This window comes from Python bivittatus, unplaced genomic scaffold, assembly GCF_059951505.1.
Source record: "Python bivittatus isolate LINGU-HERP-01145 unplaced genomic scaffold, Pbiv_v1 ctg000340_np1212, whole genome shotgun sequence".
NCBI classification, from domain to species: Eukaryota; Metazoa; Chordata; class Lepidosauria; order Squamata; family Pythonidae; genus Python; species Python bivittatus.
This window is the reverse complement of record NW_028277056.1, coordinates 29,814,854-29,835,124: the sequence shown is the minus strand read 5'-3', so window position 1 is coordinate 29,835,124 and position 20,271 is coordinate 29,814,854. Positions and strand designations below refer to the sequence as shown.

General features: G+C 38.0%; 1 protein-coding gene across 7 annotated transcripts; it reads left to right on the top strand.

Moving 5' to 3' along the window:
• The first annotated feature begins 360 nt into the window (after positions 1 to 360).
• On the top strand, positions 361 to 18,572 carry SLC35A5 (solute carrier family 35 member A5). 7 transcript variants are annotated; one of them, XR_015796121.1, is made up of 9 exons: positions 366 to 500; positions 592 to 613; positions 3,222 to 3,374; positions 3,930 to 4,028; positions 8,955 to 9,088; positions 11,706 to 11,773; positions 12,388 to 13,177; positions 15,857 to 16,240; positions 16,727 to 18,572. XR_015796121.1 is itself a non-coding variant. In XM_088140766.1 (8 exons), exons 3-8 carry the CDS (start codon positions 3,245 to 3,247, stop codon positions 15,923 to 15,925), a joined length of 1,290 nt encoding a protein of 429 aa, XP_087996892.1. In that variant the 5' UTR covers positions 366 to 500; positions 592 to 613; positions 3,222 to 3,244; the 3' UTR covers positions 15,926 to 18,572. The 7 variants fall into 7 exon arrangements, 6 of the variants coding, with proteins under 6 accessions (XP_087996894.1, XP_087996892.1, XP_087996896.1 ...); XM_088140766.1 differs by having other exon boundaries at positions 15,857 to 18,572; XM_088140768.1 differs by lacking the exon at positions 592 to 613 and having other exon boundaries at positions 361 to 500; positions 15,857 to 18,572.
• The last annotated feature ends 1,699 nt before the right edge of the window (positions 18,573 to 20,271 follow it).

Genomic DNA, 20,271 nt, shown 5'->3' with positions numbered 1-20,271 from the left:
AACTCCTTTGACACATGACCTGCCAAACTCCCGCCCTGCCCCTCGTCTCTGCCCGGCGGTATCCGCAGAACCCCGCCCCTTCCCTGCGTCTGCGTAGAGATAGAGAGTTGAGTTTGCGGCTGAATCACGTCATCATAGATCTACGAAATTTGAACGTCACACATGCCCAGGGTCGTAATTCTACAATGGCACAGGTGTGTTCCATTGATAAATCTCTAAGTCAAAGTCTAAATGGTTTTCAGAAGTACTCCCTTCTGCGCCTATTGCGAAACCTTTCGATTTTCGTAGCCATTTGCTTGCTACATTTCTTAGCTCTAGGAATGCCGTTTCATTCGAGTCATTACGCATCTTCCAAGCTGTTTCTCCTCCGCCGGGTGCATCATGGGACAAAGGAGGCAGCTGGGAAGTGCCGGCTCTCCTTCTCATCTCTGCGCGTGCGTGCCTGAGTGACTGGTAGGCTAAGGCTGGGGAGATGCCGGGAGAGAATCTGCAACTGTCAGGTAACCGAGTCCTTGGGAGGCTGTGGGCTTGGGCAGGTGGGGTCAAGCACCGCTCCCATAGTATAGGTTTTAAAAGCCTGCTCTTTTGCAGGAATTGCAGCTCCATCAAGAAGGTAAATGGGAGCAAGATTGGGTAGCTCCAGCGTTTTGTTCTCGCTCAGTTCGATGGGCTCCAGAGTCCCAAGTCAGAAGAAGATGGGCTCTTTGGCAGACCATTGCATATGCCTGCCTCGTTGTGGCTTCCAGTTGTGTCAGACTTCAGCCCCTGTTGCTTCCAGCTGGAGTAGATTGCTGTCCATCTGGAAGGCAAAGAATTGGCGCAGGCTGGTTTACCGTGGCAAAGGCGTGGTTCACACATATTAAGCCACCGTTTGATTAACTATCATTTGTTGATTAAGTCACACTTGGCTTGGTTTTCCCGGTGCACTGAGTGGTTTCATGCAGTCTGCTAAGGTGTGGGCTGTCTAGCTATGTTTATTGAATAAAGCAAATAAATCAGACAACCCGCTGTCACAAATAGTGTTACATGTGATCGCTTGGAGTTTTAGTTTCCTAAATATAGCATTTAAGTCATAAAAATTGTTTGCAAAGCACAGTGGTACTCAACAAGAATGTCCCATGCATCTTTAATTTCAAGTTGGTTCTTGAACCATTGGTTTCTCTTTTAGACAGTCTCATGGTATTTTGACCTTGAATATAAATTTGGCACTGAGTATAAATTGTTATTATATACTGATGATGATATGGCTATGCCTGATAATTATGCAATGTCATTACCAAAACTTGTTGAAATTATACAGCAATATATTCTTGGTATACAGTTAACTGGAATAAGTCTAACTTGTTGCCTTGGATCTACTACTCTAAGAGGTTAAGATTTACAATTTGTTCAGACTTTATAAAATACTTCAGTTTACATCTTTCTTGAAGTATATTACAATATGTTGAATTTAATATTTTCAAATGTAGAGATGAATTTTCACTTAGCTTTAACTGGATGGCTAGAACTCCCATTAAATGTTTGGGGTAAGGTTAATGTTATTGAAATAAATATTACATCAAGATTAATATATATTTTAAGAAGAATTCCAATGTTAATTCCTATAGATATTTCATATAGATGAGTTAATAAGGAAATTTATATGGCAGGTTAAAGCCCCTAGAATATCTCTGGCTAAACTGTGGCTTCCTTACAAGGATGGTGGCTTTAACCTATTAGATGTTCAACTATATAATTGGACTATTACTTATTACAATTACTTTCCTCTTTGGGCTCACTTGAAGAGCAAGCATGTAATGCCTTTGAAATCTTGGCAGGTTTTAGGGTCCAGGTATACTAAACTGAGATCTTCATTTTCTCTTCAGAAAGCTGCTAGGCATATTTGGTTATTAATTAGTAAGCAATTATGTTTTGATCCCAAATCACATGAGAAATCGATGCTGTGGTATGATTTAAATTTGAAAATAGTGCAGAAGAAATGTTATTGAAATAACTGGGCTAAACAAGGGATTAATGCTTTAAATCAGTTGATTTCTAACAGTTGTTATAGAGATGCTGAGAGATTGCTTTTTGAGCATGACTTCCCTCCATTATAGGCTTGGCAACATATACAATTGAAACATGTATTAACTATGGCTTGCAGTTCTAGGTTCTTTAAGAGATGCTGTGCTTAAATGGAATCAAAAATTGAAGTTTATGCTTTTTAAAACATATTATAGAATGAAAAAAAGGTATGCATGTTGTCAGCCCTCCATGGTAGACCAGACTAGGAAACCAAAGTCATGCAAATTAATACTATTTTCTTATAAGGTTGTAGAAACAGAATCTTGCCAGTCTGCATGTGCTTCCCCCCTGCCTCCCTCCTTTTATCTTTGTGAGAACTAAGGAAGGTCTTGTCTAAGATGCTTACTGGATTACAGATGTGGCCTGGACTCAAATTTCTTTTATCTGATAGTTGTCATGGTTGCAATTCTTCTTCCTGTTCCTCAAGATTATTCCTTCTTCCCATTACATCCATAAACTTTCCCCAAAAATACAAAACAAGGTCCATTATTGTTCCCAGTCATTCAAGGTCTTTAAGGTATGAATAAGATTTCCCAGCTTTACCCCAAAATCCTGGTAGGAAAGTTAGTTTCTCCAAGCAAGGATTATATGAATAGTTGAGCAGTTGTTTTATTTGCTTTAGAATGACACTAGCAAAGAGATATAACTGAAAGGGGAAATACTTTTGTGATTTTTTTCTGAGATTATCTTAACATATTTAAATATCCAGTGGTGAAAACAATGGTTAATTCCCTTTTTTACTAGTATTTCTACTCCAGAATTGTGGAAGGTAGATCTGGGAAAATACATTTTTCCCACAATGCCTACAACTAATAATAAAGATTAGGAGAGTACTGTGTTGTACTCAGATCCTTCAATTGAAATGCATTACTCAGTAAAGACTAAATTTAAATTGCATCAAGATCAGGGAACATTTCTTATTAATTTTATGTGTGCTAGTACTGTATTTAAAGGATTTATTAAAATAGTACTTCAAGAAACTTGGGTAAAGGTCACTAAATTTATGTTCAATGCCTCAGAGAAACATGCATTATAACACTTGTGTTTATGCAGTTTGTGAAGAATCAAGCACTAAACAGCTTCCTGGGTAGTCCAAAAGTAATAAAAGTTATTTTAAAGAGCATGCCTGATAAAATGTTTTACTTTGCGGTTCAAAGTGCACTGACAACACAACAACAGCATGGATTCCAAGTGTTGCAGTCAGTCTGCTCGATGGTCCAAGTCAGCCATCTATACGCTGCTCCTAGGAGGTACCTTTGTTACCTTGGGTTCAAGTCGTATCCTTTTGATGAAATATTCTGCCAATGAAGGTATGTTGGAATAGTTACTTCTGTATAGATGCTACCAGAATTTGTTGGCATGCTCTCTTCTTTCAGGTTCTTTGTTAGTTTGTGACATGAAGCTAAAATAATCAGGTTCTCTGGAGTCTTGATTGCTTTTCAGGATTGCTTGGCAATATGAGTTCAGTCCCCAGACCCATTATAGAAAAGAATACATCCTCCATATAGCTAGAAACTCTTTTGTGACATCAAGTACAACACTGAAGCACTTTCTGTTAGTAATCTGGTCAAAAGTGAAAAAACATACTATACAGTTAGGATCAGAACAGTAATTTGTAGGACAAAAAAGCCTCAACCTTGAATCTCATTCCTTGAAGCCCCTTATTTACCAATTATTTTCCAAAAGCAGAAGATAAATTTTCATTTTTTTTCATGAAAAATTCTTATCTGGAAATAAAAGTGGAAGTTTTCTCAAATGCATCATGCTGAATGTACATATATGTATTGGCTGCCTGTTGTAGTGTTTTTACTTTATTTAAAGTTAATATATGCAGTGTTCGTGTAACTTCTCTAAATGTGTTTCAGATAATAAGTATGATTACCTTCCTGCAACTGTGAATGTGTGCTCAGAATTAGTTAAGCTGGTACTCTGTCTGATAATGGCCCTCTGGGTAATCAGAAAAGGTAAGCTGTTAGAGCTAAATTGTTATAATATTTAGCTATGGGCACATCTTCTCTTGTTGCTTTTGTTGTTGTTTAGTCGTTAAGTCGTGTCCGACTCTTCGTGACCCCATGAACCATATTGCGCCAGGCCTTCCTGTCCTTCACTGCCTCCCTGAGTTTGCTCAGTTTCATGCTCATTGCTTCAGTGATGCTATCTAACCATCTCATCCTCTGCCGTCCTCTTCTCCTTTTGCCTTCAATCTTTCCCAGCGTCAGGGTCTTCTCCAAAGAGATCTCTCTTCGCATTAGGTGACCAAAGTATCTGAGCTTGAGCTTCATTATCGATCCTTCCAATGAGCAATCAGGTTGATTTCCTTTAAGATTGACTGGTTTGACCTCCTAGCAGTCCAGGGGACTCTCAAGAGTCTTCTCCAGCACCACAGTTCAAAGGCGTCAATTCTTTGGCACTCAGCCTTCTTGATGGTCCAGCTCTCACAGCCATACATTACTACTGGAAAAACCATAGCTTTGAGTATGCGGATCTTTGTCGGCAAGGTGACGTCTCTGCTTTTTAATATGCTGTCTAGGCTTGCCATAGCTTTCCTCCCAAGGAGCAAGCGTCTTTTAATTTCATGGCTGCAGTCTCCGTCTGCGGTGATCTTGGAGCCCAAATAAATGAAGTCTGTTACTGCTTCCATTTCTACCCCTTCTATTTGCCAGGAATGATGGGTCCAGATGGCATGATCTTAGTTTTTTTAATGTTGAGTTTCAAGCCAGCTTTCACACTCTCCTCTTTCACCCTCATCAAGAGGCTCTTTAGTTCTTCTTCACTTTCTGCCATTAGGGTGGTATCGTCTGCATATCTGAAGTTGTTGATGATTCTCCCTGCAATCTTAATTCCGGCTTGTGATTCTTCCAGCCTGGCATTTCTCATGATGTACTCTGCATATAGGTTAAATAAGCAGGGTGACAGTATACAGCCTTGTCGTACACCTTACCCTATTTTGAACCAATCGGTTGTTCCATGACCGGTTCTAACTGTTGCTTCTTGGCCTGCATACAGATTTCTCAGGAGACAGGTAAGGTGGTCTGGTACTCCCATCTCTTTAAGAATTTGCCACAGTTTGTTGTGATCCACACAATCAAAGGCTTTTGCATAGTCAATGAAGCAGAAGTAGATATTTTTCTGGAACTCTCGTGCTTTCTCCATGATCCAGCGAATGTTGGCAATTTGATCTCTAGTTCCTCTGCCTCTTTGAAACCCAGCTTGTACATCCGGTAGTTCTCGGTTCATGTATTGCTGAAGCCTAGCTTGTAGGATTTTGAGCATAACCTTGCTAGCATGTGAAATGAGTGCAATTGTGCGATAGTTTGAGCATTCTTTGGCATTGCCCTTCTTTGGAATTGGAACATAAACTGACCTTTTCCAATCCCGTGGCCACTGTTGCGTTTTCCAAACTTGCTGGCATATTGAGTGCAGCACTTTAACACCATCGTCTTTTAGTATTTTAAATAACTCAGCTGGAATACTGTCATCTCCACTAGCTTTGTTGTTAGCAATGCTTCCTAAGGCCCACTTGACTTCACTCTCTAGGATGTCTGGCTCAAGGTCAGTGATCACACCAGCGTGGACATCAGGGACATTAAGATCTTTCTTGTATAGTTCTTCTGTGTATTCTTGCCACCTCTTCTTAATCTCTTCTGCTTCTGTTAGATCCCTGCCTTTTTTGTCCTTTATCATGCCCATCTTTGCACTAAACGTTCCTTTCATATCTCCAATTTTCTTGTAGAGATCTCTAGTCTTCCCCCACCACAATAGGTTTTCCTCGATTTCTTTGCATTGTTCATTTAAGAAGGCCTTCTTATCTCTCCTTGCTATTCTCTGGAAATCTGCATTCAGTTGCTTATATCTTTCCCTTTCACCCTTGCTTTTCGCATTCCTTCTTTCCACAGCTATTTGTAAAGCCTCATCAGACAGCCATTTTGCTTTCTTGCATTTCTTTTTCTTTGGGATGGTTTTAGTTGCTGCCTCCTGTACAATGTTACGAACCTCCGTCCATAGTTCTTCAGGCACTCTGTCTACCAAATCTAATCCTCTAAATCTATTCATCACCTTCACTGTGTACTCACAAGGAATATGATCTAAGTCATACCTGAGTGGTCTAGTGGTTTTCCCTACATTCTTCAATTTAAGCCTAAATTTTGCAGTAAGAAGCTCATGATCTGAGCCACAGTCAGCTCCTGGTTTTGTTTTTGCTGTCTGTATAGAGCTTCTCCATCTTTGGCTGCAAAGTATATAATCAATCTGGTTTCGGTATTGACCATCTTGTGATGTCCATGTGTAGAGTCGTCTCTTGTGTTGTTGGAAAAGAGTGTTTGCTATGACTAGCTTGTTCTCTTGACAGAAGTCTATTAGCCTTTGCCCTGCTTCATTTTGTGCTCCAAGGCCAAACTTGTCTGTTATTCCAATTACTCCTTGACTTCCTACTTTAGCATGCCAATCCCCTATGATGAAAAGGACATCTTTTTTTGGTGCTAGTTCTAGAAGGTGTTGTAGGTCTTCATAGAAGCGGTCAACTTCAGCTTCTTCAGCCTCAGTGGTTGGGGCATAGACTTGGATGACTGTGATATTGAATGGTTTGCCTTGGATACGCACTGAGATCATTCTGTCGTTTTTGAGGTTGTACCCCATTACTGCCTTTCCCATTCTCTTATTCACTATGAGTGCAACTCCATTTCTTCTAAGGGTTTCTTGGCCACAGTAGTAGATATAATGGTCACCTGAATTAAATTCACCCATTCCCATCCATTTCAATTCGCTGATTCCCAAGATGTCAACGTTCAATCTTGTCATCTCATGTTTGACCACATCCAGCTTGCCTTGGTTCATAGATCTTACATTCCAGGTACCTATACAATATTGTTCTTTACAGCATCGGACCTTCTTTTCGCTTCCAGATACATCCACAGCTGAACGTCCTTTCGGCTTTGGCCCAGCCGCTTCACTCTTTCTGGAGCTACTTGGAATTGCCCTCCGCTCTTCCCCAGTAGCATTTCTTCCGACCTGAGGGGCTCATCTTCCGGCGTCATATCTTTTAGCCTTTTAACATTGTCCCTGGGGTTTTCTTGGCAAGGATACTGGAGTGGGTTGCCATTTCCTTCTCCAGTGGACCACATTTTGTCAGAACTCTCTGTCGTGACCTGTCCGTCTTGGGTGGCCCTGCACGGTATAGCTCATGGCTTCACTGAGTTACGCAAGCCCCTTCGCCACGACAAGGCAGTGATCCATGAAGGGGCTCTTGTTGCTTAGTATGTGTTAATGTACAAGTGGTTTTTGCTGAATGAGTGGTACTTGCAACCAGTCCTCAATGTTCCCACTGTCACAGTGTCTCTGCGGTCAAGTGATCACGACCCAGGCACTCAGCGACCAGCTCACAGCATCCCATGGTCACATGTTCGCCGTTTGTGACCTTCACTGCCAGCTTCCAATAAACAAAGTCAATGGGGAAGCCGGCAGGAAATTGCAAATGGCGACCGTATGACATCACACTTACGAATGAAGCAGGTTTCGCTTAACAACAGCAACTGGAAATGCCGGAACTGCTATTACTAAGTGGCACACTCATGTGATATCACACTTTACAACCACATCACTTAGCGATGAAAAATCCAGTCCCAATTACTGTCGTTAACCAAGGACTATCTGTATTTTCAATAATTTAGAATGTGTTTTTACATCATAGCGATCCCATATACTGCTTGTAGTGTTATTTCACTGAAAATTGAAGTCATTTCTTTTGAATTTAAAAAAAAAATCTGTATAGTCTGAGACATCTTAGGAATTGAATGTAATAATTGTAATATTTGGCTATAAAAAGTAGTAACAACCTATTCTTTTCTGTATCAGTGAAATGATGAAGAATTCTTCCTTTTAATCTGTATAATAATGTATTATAAATGACCTTACTATAGTATCTTGCTCCCTGTTTGTTGCTCCTGTGGATTATTCACAGGCCATCAGTGTTGAAAATGGATTATCTGAGAAAAGATTGGCCAACAGAAATTAGGATGTCTCTTTAGTTCTATAAATCTTTTTGAGATTTAATTGAGCTACTCAGACTAAGTGTGTAGTAACAAATCTCTAGGAAAATATTTTTCATCTTCCTCTTCTAGATTAATAAAGTATGATTAATAGTTGTTTGAAATATAGTCCAGATTATGTACAATTCTTTATAAGCACTTTATAAATTCATAGTGGTGCTATAGAACAATACATGAATGCCTTGTGTTGTATTTATGAAGTGAAATGCTTGCTAGAAAATATGAATAGACTAGGAGTCTAGACTCATGAAATTTGCTCCTGAATCCAAGAAGACTTCAGGAATTGGTCTCGAAAGCATAGTTCCTTGAGTGACATGGGAAAATATTGCAGAAAAGAGGATTTAGAAAAAATATTATTCCATCATCAGCATCTTTATGCTGATGATGAAAAAATATGAAATAAATGCTAATAATCTTAACATATATGATTATATTAGGAGAAATCATTCCTTATTAAATCAGACCAAACATCTGGCAGAATTGGTCCAGAGGTCCAGCAGCCGTCCACTTTTCTACACAGAATGATTTAACACAAAAATTATATGAGATAAATTTCCCAGATAAGGGTCTTACATAGAAAAAAGAAAATTATGCAGATCAGATTTCAGATATCAAAATTTCAATTTGAATATGGTTCAAGCATCTTTCTAGGAAAGCCTGGTAAAGTTTCATATCTGTGTATAATGAGGAGGCTTCCAATTATGAATTTCTTAAGGAGTCTGTCTCTAGTGCTTTGTTCTCTTTGAAACCAACAATAATCATATGGGCTGAGGACAGTGTAGATATACATTAATAATTAATGTGTTGAATTATTTTTCTTTTCTTCTTAATTCTTTTTCTTTTTAGGAGGATATTCCCATAGTGGATTTGGCTGCAGCTCATGGAGGCAATTGTATAGCTACATAAAGTGGTCAATTCCAGCTTTTCTTTATTTTTTAGATAATCTGATTGTCTTCTATGTGTTGTCCTATCTTGAACCAGTAAGTACCACTTCCAAATTGTAGAATGCTCTGTATATGTGGCGTTCGAATGGACAGAGAGTATGTCTTTATCATTTTAAGTGCTTATATCAAATTTCACTCTGTTTAAGAGATTATAGGTGGAATTACTTCCCCCCCCCTTTTTTTTTTGCTACCAAACAGTATTTCAGTAGCTGAATTGGTATTTTGGAGATATTATATTCAATATGATGTATAATATGTGCAGAACATAAATTTAATGGGCTAGAACTGCTTTCAATTCTTGTGTTTGTAGTGCTTTCATAAATCTTTCAGACAAGAAATCTTTATAGTAAGGGGTGTTTTCAATTGTTTGTACATAAGTTTGTGTATGAAGTTTGTAATAACTTTGTGTATTACTTATAACTATAAGTAATACCAAGGAAAATAAGGTAATTTTTTAAACTAGAGCAGTACAAAAAGTGTAGCTCACCAGAATTTCATTTGCAATCCATTGAATATTGGCCTAGAGTGAGTACAGGTAGTCCTTGGGTTACGACCCGGGACTGGAATTTCCATTGCTAAGCAAAGCAGTCATTAGGTGAAACATCGTGTGACCGCACTGCTTAGCAACGGTAGTTCTGGTTGCAGTTGTTAGGCCAGGACCGCGCCACCGTTTGGTCAGGACCTCATGCTTCAACTTTTCTGCTTCACCTCCCCCCACCCACCTATCTCCCCCCATCTTTGCCCTTTTTGTCACCCTATACTCCACCACCACTACCCCTGCTGCCCCAGTTGACCTTCACCGTCTTCTTCCCACTGCTGATGAGTTGCACCTGGCTGAGGCAGCTGCTGGCTCTTCACGAGGCCTCTCCAAAGCCTTGTGAGACCCCTCAGGTGGCCTCCCCAAAGCCTTGTGAGGCCCCACCCAAAGCCTCACGAGGCTCCTTGCGTGGCCTCCCTGAAGCCTTGCAAAGGCCCAGTAGCTGCCTTGGCTGGGTGCACCTTCTCAGTAGCAGGAGGAAGTAGATGACAAAGATCAGCTGGGGGTGGTGAGGGGCAGCAGGGTAGGCAGCAGAGTGCAGGGTGGCCAAATGAGCAGAGATGGAGGGAGATAGGCAGGTAGGGGAGTTGAAGTACACACTGCTGTCATAAATGTGGGTGGGCTGCTGAGTGCCCGAATTTTGGTCACGTGACCACAGAGCACTGCAACAGCCAGAACTTTGAAGACTGGTCATAACTACCATTTGTTTAGCATCATAACTTTGAACAGTAACTGAATGAATGGTTGTAACCCAAGGAGTACCTATAGGCATTTTGTATTTTTTAATACTTAGGAGGAATTTGGGGACAATGTATATATTTTCATGATAGTGTAAAAAGTCTAAAGACAGTTTTACTTATAAAGACAAGAACAGTTATAAAAAATGGGGCTGGATGTAGTTGTCTCATGAATTATTAAGATGGGAATGAATTCTGGCTACATTCAGTATGACACAAGCTGAATTCCATTTGCAAAATAGAGCAGCCCTTTGTTCTTCTCTGGTTTTCCCCACCCCTTTCACATGTACACATCCTCAGATTTGCTCTAGAGCAGATTTGAGAGGAGTCACTGTTCATTTTGAGCAACCAGTAGGTTCAAAGTTCAAAGAAACTATTTCTCACTTGCACTACTCCTTCTGTTTCTGTTCAAATGGGAATCTCAATTTTCTCAATTTTATTTATGCCCAAAAGGCCCAAAAGGAAGTTACAAACATAATCTGAACTTGGCATTAGATAAAACAGTTTAACAAATAAGATATTTAATAAATATTACATAATACACTTAAAACCCCAATTAATTGATTTGTTACTAAAGACTTTGTTTTTATAGCCATAGTTAAAAATCTGGCTGTTACCACTGTAATTTTAGGATTTTCAACTGCAAGTAAAATGTTTACATACTCTTTGTGATTTGGATTTTAAAATAGGCCAGATAACTTCCTGCCGAAGACTCTTATAAAATTCACAATACAATAAAAAGTGATCCACCATTTCAAGAACAGTACCATTACAAGGACAGTATCTTTGAGAGATGGGAATTTTTTGATATCTACCATATAGCATATTTGATGGCAACACATTTAATCTGGCTTTTGAAAAGGCTATTCTGTATTTACTTAAATATAAGCTATTCAGATATTTAGTGGGTTGAAAAGTATATCTACAGTTAATTCCAAAAGTTACAGGTAAACACAAAACTTTGGCTTCAGCCGTTAATTCCTGTACTGAATTATCCCATAGTCTTTGTATGATACGATGAAATGCTGATGATATACCCCTAGAAAATAAATAATCAGGATCAGTACTAGCCTGACTAATCAAAGAGCCTCCCATGAACAGAAAGAAAGCATTAGATACTGGTCCATAATGTGAGGAATGAATATTAAGGTTTTCTTTTCTGCTTGATTCTGTGAAATGCAGGAATGATTGCTTTCAGGGCCTCTCTAGAAAGCCAGTTCATTTTTTTTTTTCCAGCAAGCGCAGCTTAGATCAATAAGATTTGGTTCTACAACCAACAGTGTTCGCCTTCATATTTTAAGGAGATGGTCGGCTAATGGATATCCTATTTCTAGACTGCATTTGGCTTGTAACATAATGCTTCATCTTTTTCTTCTAGGCCATGGCTGTTCTCTTCTCAAATTTTGTTATCATAACAACAGCTCTTCTGTTCAGAATAGTGCTGAAGTGAGTAATTATGGAAACGTGTTATCTTTTGTCATTTCTTTGTTTCCTCAAAGTTCTCTTCTGAAGCAATTGTAAACAAGGCTCTAAAGATAATTAAGATTAAAAACACATCAAAAATAATTAGAACATTATTACCGCTATCATGTATTTGTTAATGAATATGTGGCTAAGCTGAGTTTGGTTTACTTGCTATGTTTTTTGTTGATGATTCAGGAGGCAGTCCTAAATACATGTTAATCTTATTGAACTGGGTCAAATTTGTATTAGCTCCCCCCAACGCTTGTCTTCAAATTCAGTCATAATATTCTTACACTTACTTACATAGTGTAGGATTGTTCTAAAGAGCATTTACACAGTTTCAATAGATACAAAATAATTCCATGTGCAGAGTGAATTATTCTGTTAGGTGTGAGAGGCATTGTAAGCTTACTGTGTTCTGCCTTTGGATTTCTATAGTATTATTGTCCTAAGAATGCTTCCTGGGATGATACTGGAAGGGAAGCTGCAATTCTGTTTCATACTGCTGCTTTATTAAAGAAGATAACTCTTTTTTTCCTACCTATTATTTGTGCTTCTTGGGGCCAACTTACATATTTTCTTTTCTCTCCATGCAGGCGGCAGGTCTCCTGGGTGCAATGGGCATCTTTGCTGATTCTTTTCCTATCTATTGTAGCTCTAACTGCAGGGACAGAAAGCAATAAGCATAGCTTGGCTGTGCATGGATTGCATCATGACATTTTTCTCAGCCATTCAAATAGTTGCCTTCAGTACACCAAGCCAGAAGAAGAATGTTGGGGAAAAGAGAACTGCAGCCTTAGATGGTCCTTCCCTGGCTTTAGCTGGAATGTCACAACTGCTGCAGGATCCATGAAAACAGTTCGTCTTGGACTGGGACATCTGCTCATACTAGTACAGTGTTTTATTTCAGCATTAGCCAACATCTACAATGAAAAGATATTGAAAGAAGGAGGCCAGTTCAGTGAAAACATCTTCGTGCAGAATACCAAGCTGTACCTCTTTGGAGCTATGTTTAATGCTCTGATGCTAAGCCTGCGCCCTGAAAATAGACGCCGGATAGAGTATTGTGGTTTTTTCTATGGTCACAACATATTCTCTGTGGCCCTTATTTTTGTCACTGCCTTCCTGGGGCTCTCAGTGGCCTTCATTTTGAAGTTCCGAGACAACATGTTTCACGTTTTGACTGCACAAGTTACAACAGTGATCATCACCACTGTGTCAGTTTTTGTATTTGACTTTAAGCCTTCCATGGAGTTCTTCTTGGAAGCACCTGTAGTTCTTTTGTCTATATTTATCTATCACTCCAGCAGCCCTCGTTGTATGGAATACACTGTTCAGTGGGAGAGGGGCAAACTTAATGGAGGTGCATGGGAGCGCTCTAGTGGGGTAAGGCTTTGAAAAGTTTCCCTTCTAGATCATTCTGTGGGCCAGGTGATTTCAGCCCACGCCTCTGGTTGTGATGTGAATAGAAATGTTTGACATCATTGTTAAAATAGCAACCTTCTGCAAGTACAGGTAGTCCTTGGTTATGACTGCTTGCTTAGCAACCATTCGAATTTATGATGGTGCTGAAAAAGTAGGTTTATGACTGGTCCTTGAACTTACAACAGTCGCAGCATCTGCACGGTCACATGATCGTGATTCAGATGCTTGGCAACTGGTACTCATTCACAATTGTTGCAGCATCCTGTGGTCACATGATTGCCATTTGCGACCTTCACAACTGGCTTCCAACAAGCAAAGTCAATAAGGAAGCAGGCAGTAATTCATAAGTAATGGTCACATGATATCTCACTTAATGACCACAGGTGATTCACTTAACGACTGCAGAGGAACTGATACAGTATAATAAGTCAGGCATGGTCATATGATGTTTCACTTAACGACTATGTCGCTTAGTGACAGTGTTGCTGGACCCAATTGTCGTTGTTAAGTGAGGACTATCTATAAGTGTGTGCCTCTGCTTCCCATATACTAGTTTGCTTTAAAAAGTTTGTCCAAATATTATGCCACAGTTTACAGTTTGTTATGAATGCATCCAAGTAAGTTTGTTATGGCCCTCTACAGCTGTTGGAGAAATCAGTACACATAATTGGATGCAGTCACAACAAACTATAAATGGAAGTCATTTCATTTGAACCATGCTCATGGGTAGCCCAGGTGAAGCAGTTCCAGTGGTACAAAGCGCTGCTGTTTCTTTCTGCCTATTTGAGAAACGGTTCTTTTTTGGGAAACAACAGAGAAGCTCCTCTGTGTGAGGGTGCTGACCCAACAGAGCAATCAACTGCTACTGCTCTTTGTAATAAAGGATGTGGTTCATTCAGAAAACTGGAACAGAAGATCAAGTGGTGGCCTTTCTGGAAGCCACTTAATCTTACTGTGATCTCCCACTACGAGCTACTTCTTTCCTTTACATATCCTATATTTGTGTGTCCTAATCACACTGTATTTGGGATGTACACTCTCTAGGTTCCAGAAATATATGACATAATGCTATAAACCAGTACATTTTGGGACATTCCATTTTGTTGCAGTTTTTCAATCTAGAATCCTAATTTCTTAAGAAGTTTACAATACTATAGTGTGGTTACACTGGACATTTTTAAGGAATATTTTGTATTTTTGAGACACATTCCTTGTTAATATTAAAGTGTATTTGTAAAAATTTATTTATTTATTTATATTTCAGATTTAGATACCGCCCATTTCACAAAAAATGACTCTGGGCGGTTCCCAATAAAACAGCAATAAATATTAAAATATATAAAACAATACATTTTTAGAAAAGCTTTGAATCTGTAAAATTCTTTTTAAAAAATGCAGTTGTAGCAATTTGCTAAGCTTTCTATTGAATTAAAGCTATTTTTTAAAAGAATTGAACACCAGAGGGCACACTAACAAACAAGGTCTTCTTAAGATATGTTCATCCGTAGGAATGCAGTGAATAGTTTTTTCAGTTCAAATTCATACTTCCAAAGTTAAAGTACAATTCTCCTTGATAATTTTCCAAATTTTGCAAAGTAGTTTCTGGAGGGAAAAAAGTACATGTGATAAAGAACATTGAGCACATGAAAATATATTGATGAAAAAAAATGCTTAAAGAGTCATTTGAATAAATATGTAGATTGTATACAGAAGTTAACCTGTTATGTGTATGTATGTGCATGAAAGTAAATACATATAATTTTCATGTAGATTTGTAAATACATCAAACCTCAAAAAACAACAAACTTTATGTTAACTTTCTCTTGGGTTCACTGAAAAGATATAGAATTTGCCCTATTTGGTTGGTTGTTTGTTTTTCAAATTTTTGCATGGTGCCATTGCAGAAAATTATGTAATACTGATTTAATAAATGTTATTCTTCTGTTGCCAAAGTCAAATTCCTGCTCCTTCAACATGGGCAAATAATTTGCATGGCACATAAAATACGCTTCTTATGAGAGAGGAATTGGCAACACATCTCAAAGTGACTGATTAAGAAAGATTTAATATTGTGCAGTAGGACACCTGATACATATTGTAGGATTGGGCCTTCAGAATCCACTAAATTGTATTTATTTACTTATGCCACGGTTGTATGACAAGGATATAAAAACTGCAGCACATGGGCCATGCTCACAAACAACTTTTTTACAAGCCTCAGTTCCTACACTAGAATTGACAGACTTGTTTAGGGGTAATTTGGAGGGGGAACACCCATTTCACACTTCAGTCCTCTCCCAGTCAGTTCTTATCCTCAGCATGTTATTCAAAGCCTGGTAGAGCCTTCTGGTCTACAAAAGTTGTACCTCCTTCCTCTGTAGTGTAATTATCAAAGGTGACTTAAATTGTAATCCAGTCTCAGTGGAAGAAGCACCATTATAGGTGAGCTGAACAAGGACTATAATAAAGTTCTACTACTGCTACTACTATAGGACAATACTAAAAATAGCTGTGCTTCAAATTATGATAATGTTAGACAGTGGAAGCAATCTGTTCATTTTAAGGACTTGTTTATTATAAATTGAGTTATTTACCAACATAAATATTATTTTTTTATTATCTTCCCTTTATTTTCTGTAGGATGGAGAAGAACTTGAGAGACTCACCAAACCAGGCAGTGATCATGATTCAGATGAGGAAGCCTTATAGTAAAGGTCTCCAGCTTTTTGGAACCAGTGGACACAGCTGAAATTTGGGGGAGATCTTCTGGATGTTGATGCCAAATGGATAATGGGAGGAGGGCTTGCCTATTCACAAAATAACTGCTATGGGGAACATAATCAGTCACAAAGCACCAATTTACTAGAATGTTATCTGCTGCCCCCCTAGCCATTTTTGAGGTTTCTGTTCCAACACATCTGGAGAGTACCTGGTTGGGGAAGGCTCTTTCACGTCATAGAATGTGAGGGGAAGGAACCTTTTTCACAGTGGAAGTGGTGGAAATCTCTTACTGGTTTCACTGAGGTAGGATTTTTTTTAAAAAAATCAAGTTGTGCTAAACGATATTCTAACTACTAACTATAAAAAGAATCTTAAAGTGGGATTAGAAAAATCAGTGGAAGTTATCATTTCTGCTAGTCCTCATGGCTATGCACTACTCATAATGTTGAAGACCATATACCTCTGAGTATTAAATGCAATTGGAATTTTGGGGAGATCTGGATATTCTTGCCAAATCGATGATGGGAGGAGGGCTTGCCTATTTACAAATAATTATTCACATAATCAGTTATAAAGCACTGATTTACCAGAATGCTATCTATATTAATTGCTGGGAATTACTGAGGGGTAATCATCGTCCATTTATTCTGATAGTGGGCATCCCATAGGCAACTGGTTGGTCATTGTGGGAAATAAGATACTGGAGTAAATAGAGCTTATATGTGATCCAGCAGGGCTGCTCATGTTCCTGTATATCTAATCTCCTAAAGTGGAGATTTGTTTTTGCAGCAAAAGAGTCATTGGAATTCAGAAGACTTTGGATACAGAAGGAAAGCATCATTTTGAACCATGTATGTTGAGACAGCTGATTCTTTCACCTTAAAATAAAGAGACCACTAAGCTGACAAAGATACCTCAGTTCAGAGATGATGTGAGGGAAGAATTTATTGATGGAATTGTGAAAGCTATAATTTTTTATAGCATTCCAGAAGTACAGTCCTCAAAATATATTTGAATTATTGCATACCATAAACACAGAGATGAAATGGTAACATTTCCTTGTGTGTTAGCTGTGCTTCATACTTTAAGCTTTGGGAAATATTGTTGCCATCATGTGAACATGCCTTGGGAACCATAGTCAATTGTGGATCTTTTCTAGACTACCCCTGTGATATGCACTGTTAAAATCTGCATATGTTTTATCCTCAATATTAGAGTAATTACGATATCATGTGAGTATGAAAGTCAGTATTTGGGCATCTAGCATTTCTTCTATATGCTTTCATCATTACAAATCAGATGAGTTATCCAGCTGATGGATTCAAGCACATACTTTAAATGAATAGGAAATTAATAACATTGTCTTCTAGCCATTTTGCACATTTCAGTACAATTTGGATACTGTTTTTAGTATTGCTACGTAGTAGATGAATTATGTATTTAAGCATAAAATTAAATATTATTTCTTTCAAAATACACCAGCAGGATCACCCTTCTATGATAGTGCAAAACAGGGCTGGGGAAATTATGGTATTCCAAGTATTTGTTCAATCTTAGCCAGTGTGGCTGAAGGGATGACAGGAGTTGCACTCTTAACATCTGGGAGTTTGGTGATAAAAGTTTCTACTCCTAGTATAAACCATGTAACACTGGGTAACATTGCTCATGTCTCTTTTTATGTGCTGTTATGTCAGAAATTGCGTTGAGTATGTTCATATGGTAGCAAACTATGTATTCCAAATGAATTGTTACTTTCCCTGGTGAATGATTGATGTGCAACCACCCCAGGTTGGTGCTATACAGATGTGTTATTCCATTATTTCTGTAGTTTATTCAGTGACTATTCTTGAAGAATTGTAGTCCAGTTATATCCGGAAGTCACCAGGTTGAAGGAGACTCTTTTATGGCATGTTAGCCAAGAATAATTGTAATTGTGAACACAGACACCTTTCATATCAGGTCATGCCTTTAAGACTCCACCCACATCTAGGTTATGTACTAGAAATGTCAATTCCTTAAAGAGATGTTACCTACCCTATAAATATCTCCTTAACTTTCCATTTGGAACTGGAAAACTGGAGTGCCTCCCATGATTGGGTTGTCTTTGATGTTCAGTCTGTCTTTTGTACACATTAATGTTTGTCTCTGTGTTAAGTTCTGTAAAAGTACAGCATGGGGTCAAAAGAGACACAGGCATAAAATGCAGTGCAACATAGAAAGTTTGTGTTGACATATGTTTAAAGCTGTAACAATGCATGTGAAATTTTCTGTGGATATGATAAGAGAAATTGTATGTTTTTCTAGCATTGGTGATTCAGTTTTGGAATGACAATGTATAAAAGAAATAATATGACTGGGTTCAAGAGATTTAGCAACTATGACTTATAGAGATTTCCAAATTATATTGTGCAAAATAATGCTTGAATTGTGATGTGAACTCTTCACTTTCAGTTTTATACTTCAGGTTTAAGATTCATTTGTAAATATGGCAGCAGTGCAAAAGGTAATACTGCTTAGCAAAATTATTGGAAGAGTAATGTATGAAAATGCTACGCAAATATTCCAGTCAGTGTTATTGTGTTGATATAAGGTGGTTCTGTTAATTGCATACATAACATTTTAATTGATGAAGCATCCCTTTGAGCCTGATTTATCTTACTTTTGTGGCATTCATTCAGAAATACTGTTTGAAATAAGGATTTCTTTTATCACCTTCATTGACACAAGTATCCATTGTGGTTTAATTTCTGTGAAAACTTTAATGGTTTCTGAAGAAATAGTTCTAATGTAACAGAACATACATTCCTTAATGGCAGTTGTTTAAGTACATTGCAAGATGAACTTGCTTAGCAAAATTATTGGAAGAGTAATGTATGAAAATGCTAGGCAAATATTCTTGCCCACTAGTGCCTGGAGTTAATTAAAACTTGGGATATTTTTCTTTTGAGTTTGAATTGTTTTCCAGACCAGAAAAATATACTAGGTAATACGCATCAGCTAGGTAATTGGATGTTGGTTTTATGTATAACAATAGAACTAAAGACATAAAAAAATATATATTTTAGTGACCAGTATGCACTTTCCAAAACAATAAGAAAACCTATATTCAAATACATATTTTTAAAAGCCAGTAATATCACAAATATATATTTATGCTTTCAGTAATGTATGCATTCGTACTAGGCTCTTACTGGAGTCTTTTAAGATACATCAAACTGTTCCGTAAACTGGGTATCATCTCTACCCAGCTTCAAGGTCTTGGATGCCCTAGAATTTGCTCATGCAAATAAAGTTATACTTTTTGTAAGCACATATGTCCTTATTTCTTCCTTCATTTCAGGCAGGACATAGCCTAAGGAAATGAATGTATTATAAAACTTGCATTCCAAGTTATATTTGTTCTATATATAATTATAGTCTGTTAATGAAGAGTTGAGGTCCACTGTATTTGTCTATCAGTGCAGGGGTGTCATGGAAACAAATGGCAAATAGAAAGTGGCTGATTAAGCATTCCTGACCTGATTCTGTTTTGCTAGGACCTACATGACTGTTGGGGTGGATATGGAGTACTGTAATGATTTTCCCCTTCTGGAAAAATGACCTGAGCAGGTGTTTTCTGGATAGAATTAGGAAGATATGGAAAAGGTGAAATATTCATCTGTCAGCCAGCCGCCTTCTTCAAAGGTTCCCCTTTTGCATTCATGTGGCCTGGCAGACTCATTTAGGGAACACATATTTCCCCACTGAATATGCAGTTTATCTATGTTTGAGAATGAAATCTGCCTTGTTTGGCTTGTGGAATTTAACAAGAAATTTCTTGAAAGAGAAGGCTCCGATGCTTTTTGCATTAGTGGGGTATAGCTTGTTTTGCAAATAAAATACCAAAAAATACCAAAAAAACAAAATAAAAATAAATTAAAAAACAAGACTGTCAAATTTAAAGCTAGTGTTGAGTATTGTTTCCAGTTGTGTATTTTGATTGGTTTGGTCTTACTTGTTCCAACATTACCGCTGTCATTCCTAGCATGATGTTTTCAGGAAGTTGTGAAATCACTAGTTTCAGATTACATTGCACTTAAAGAAGCAAAACACAGAGAAACCATAATTTAAATATTCCTGGAAAAATTCCTTCCACAAAATATTTGACAAAACTGCCTAACATGTTTTGCAGGTTAACTTTAATCAGGTTTACTGACATTTTGAGATCATGTATGGACTACCTCCTGACTTACAGATTGCACATGAACATCAATTAAAAATAACCTCATTATTTATCTGTAAAGAACGTGCTTTATAGTCTTTGGCAATTTATACAAACGTTTAGGCTTCTCTGG

Coding starts and splice junctions, on each gene's coding strand:
- SLC35A5 (XM_088140768.1), top strand. CDS start 3,245: ATGGATTCCAAGTGTTGCAGTCAGTCTGCTCGATGGTCCAAGTCAGCC. Junction 4,029..8,954: donor CCTCTGGGTAATCAGAAAAG/GTAAGCTGTTAG, acceptor TTTTCTTTTTAG/GAGGATATTCCCATAGTGGA. Junction 11,774..12,387: donor CTGTTCAGAATAGTGCTGAA/GTGAGTAATTAT, acceptor CTCTCCATGCAG/GCGGCAGGTCTCCTGGGTGC.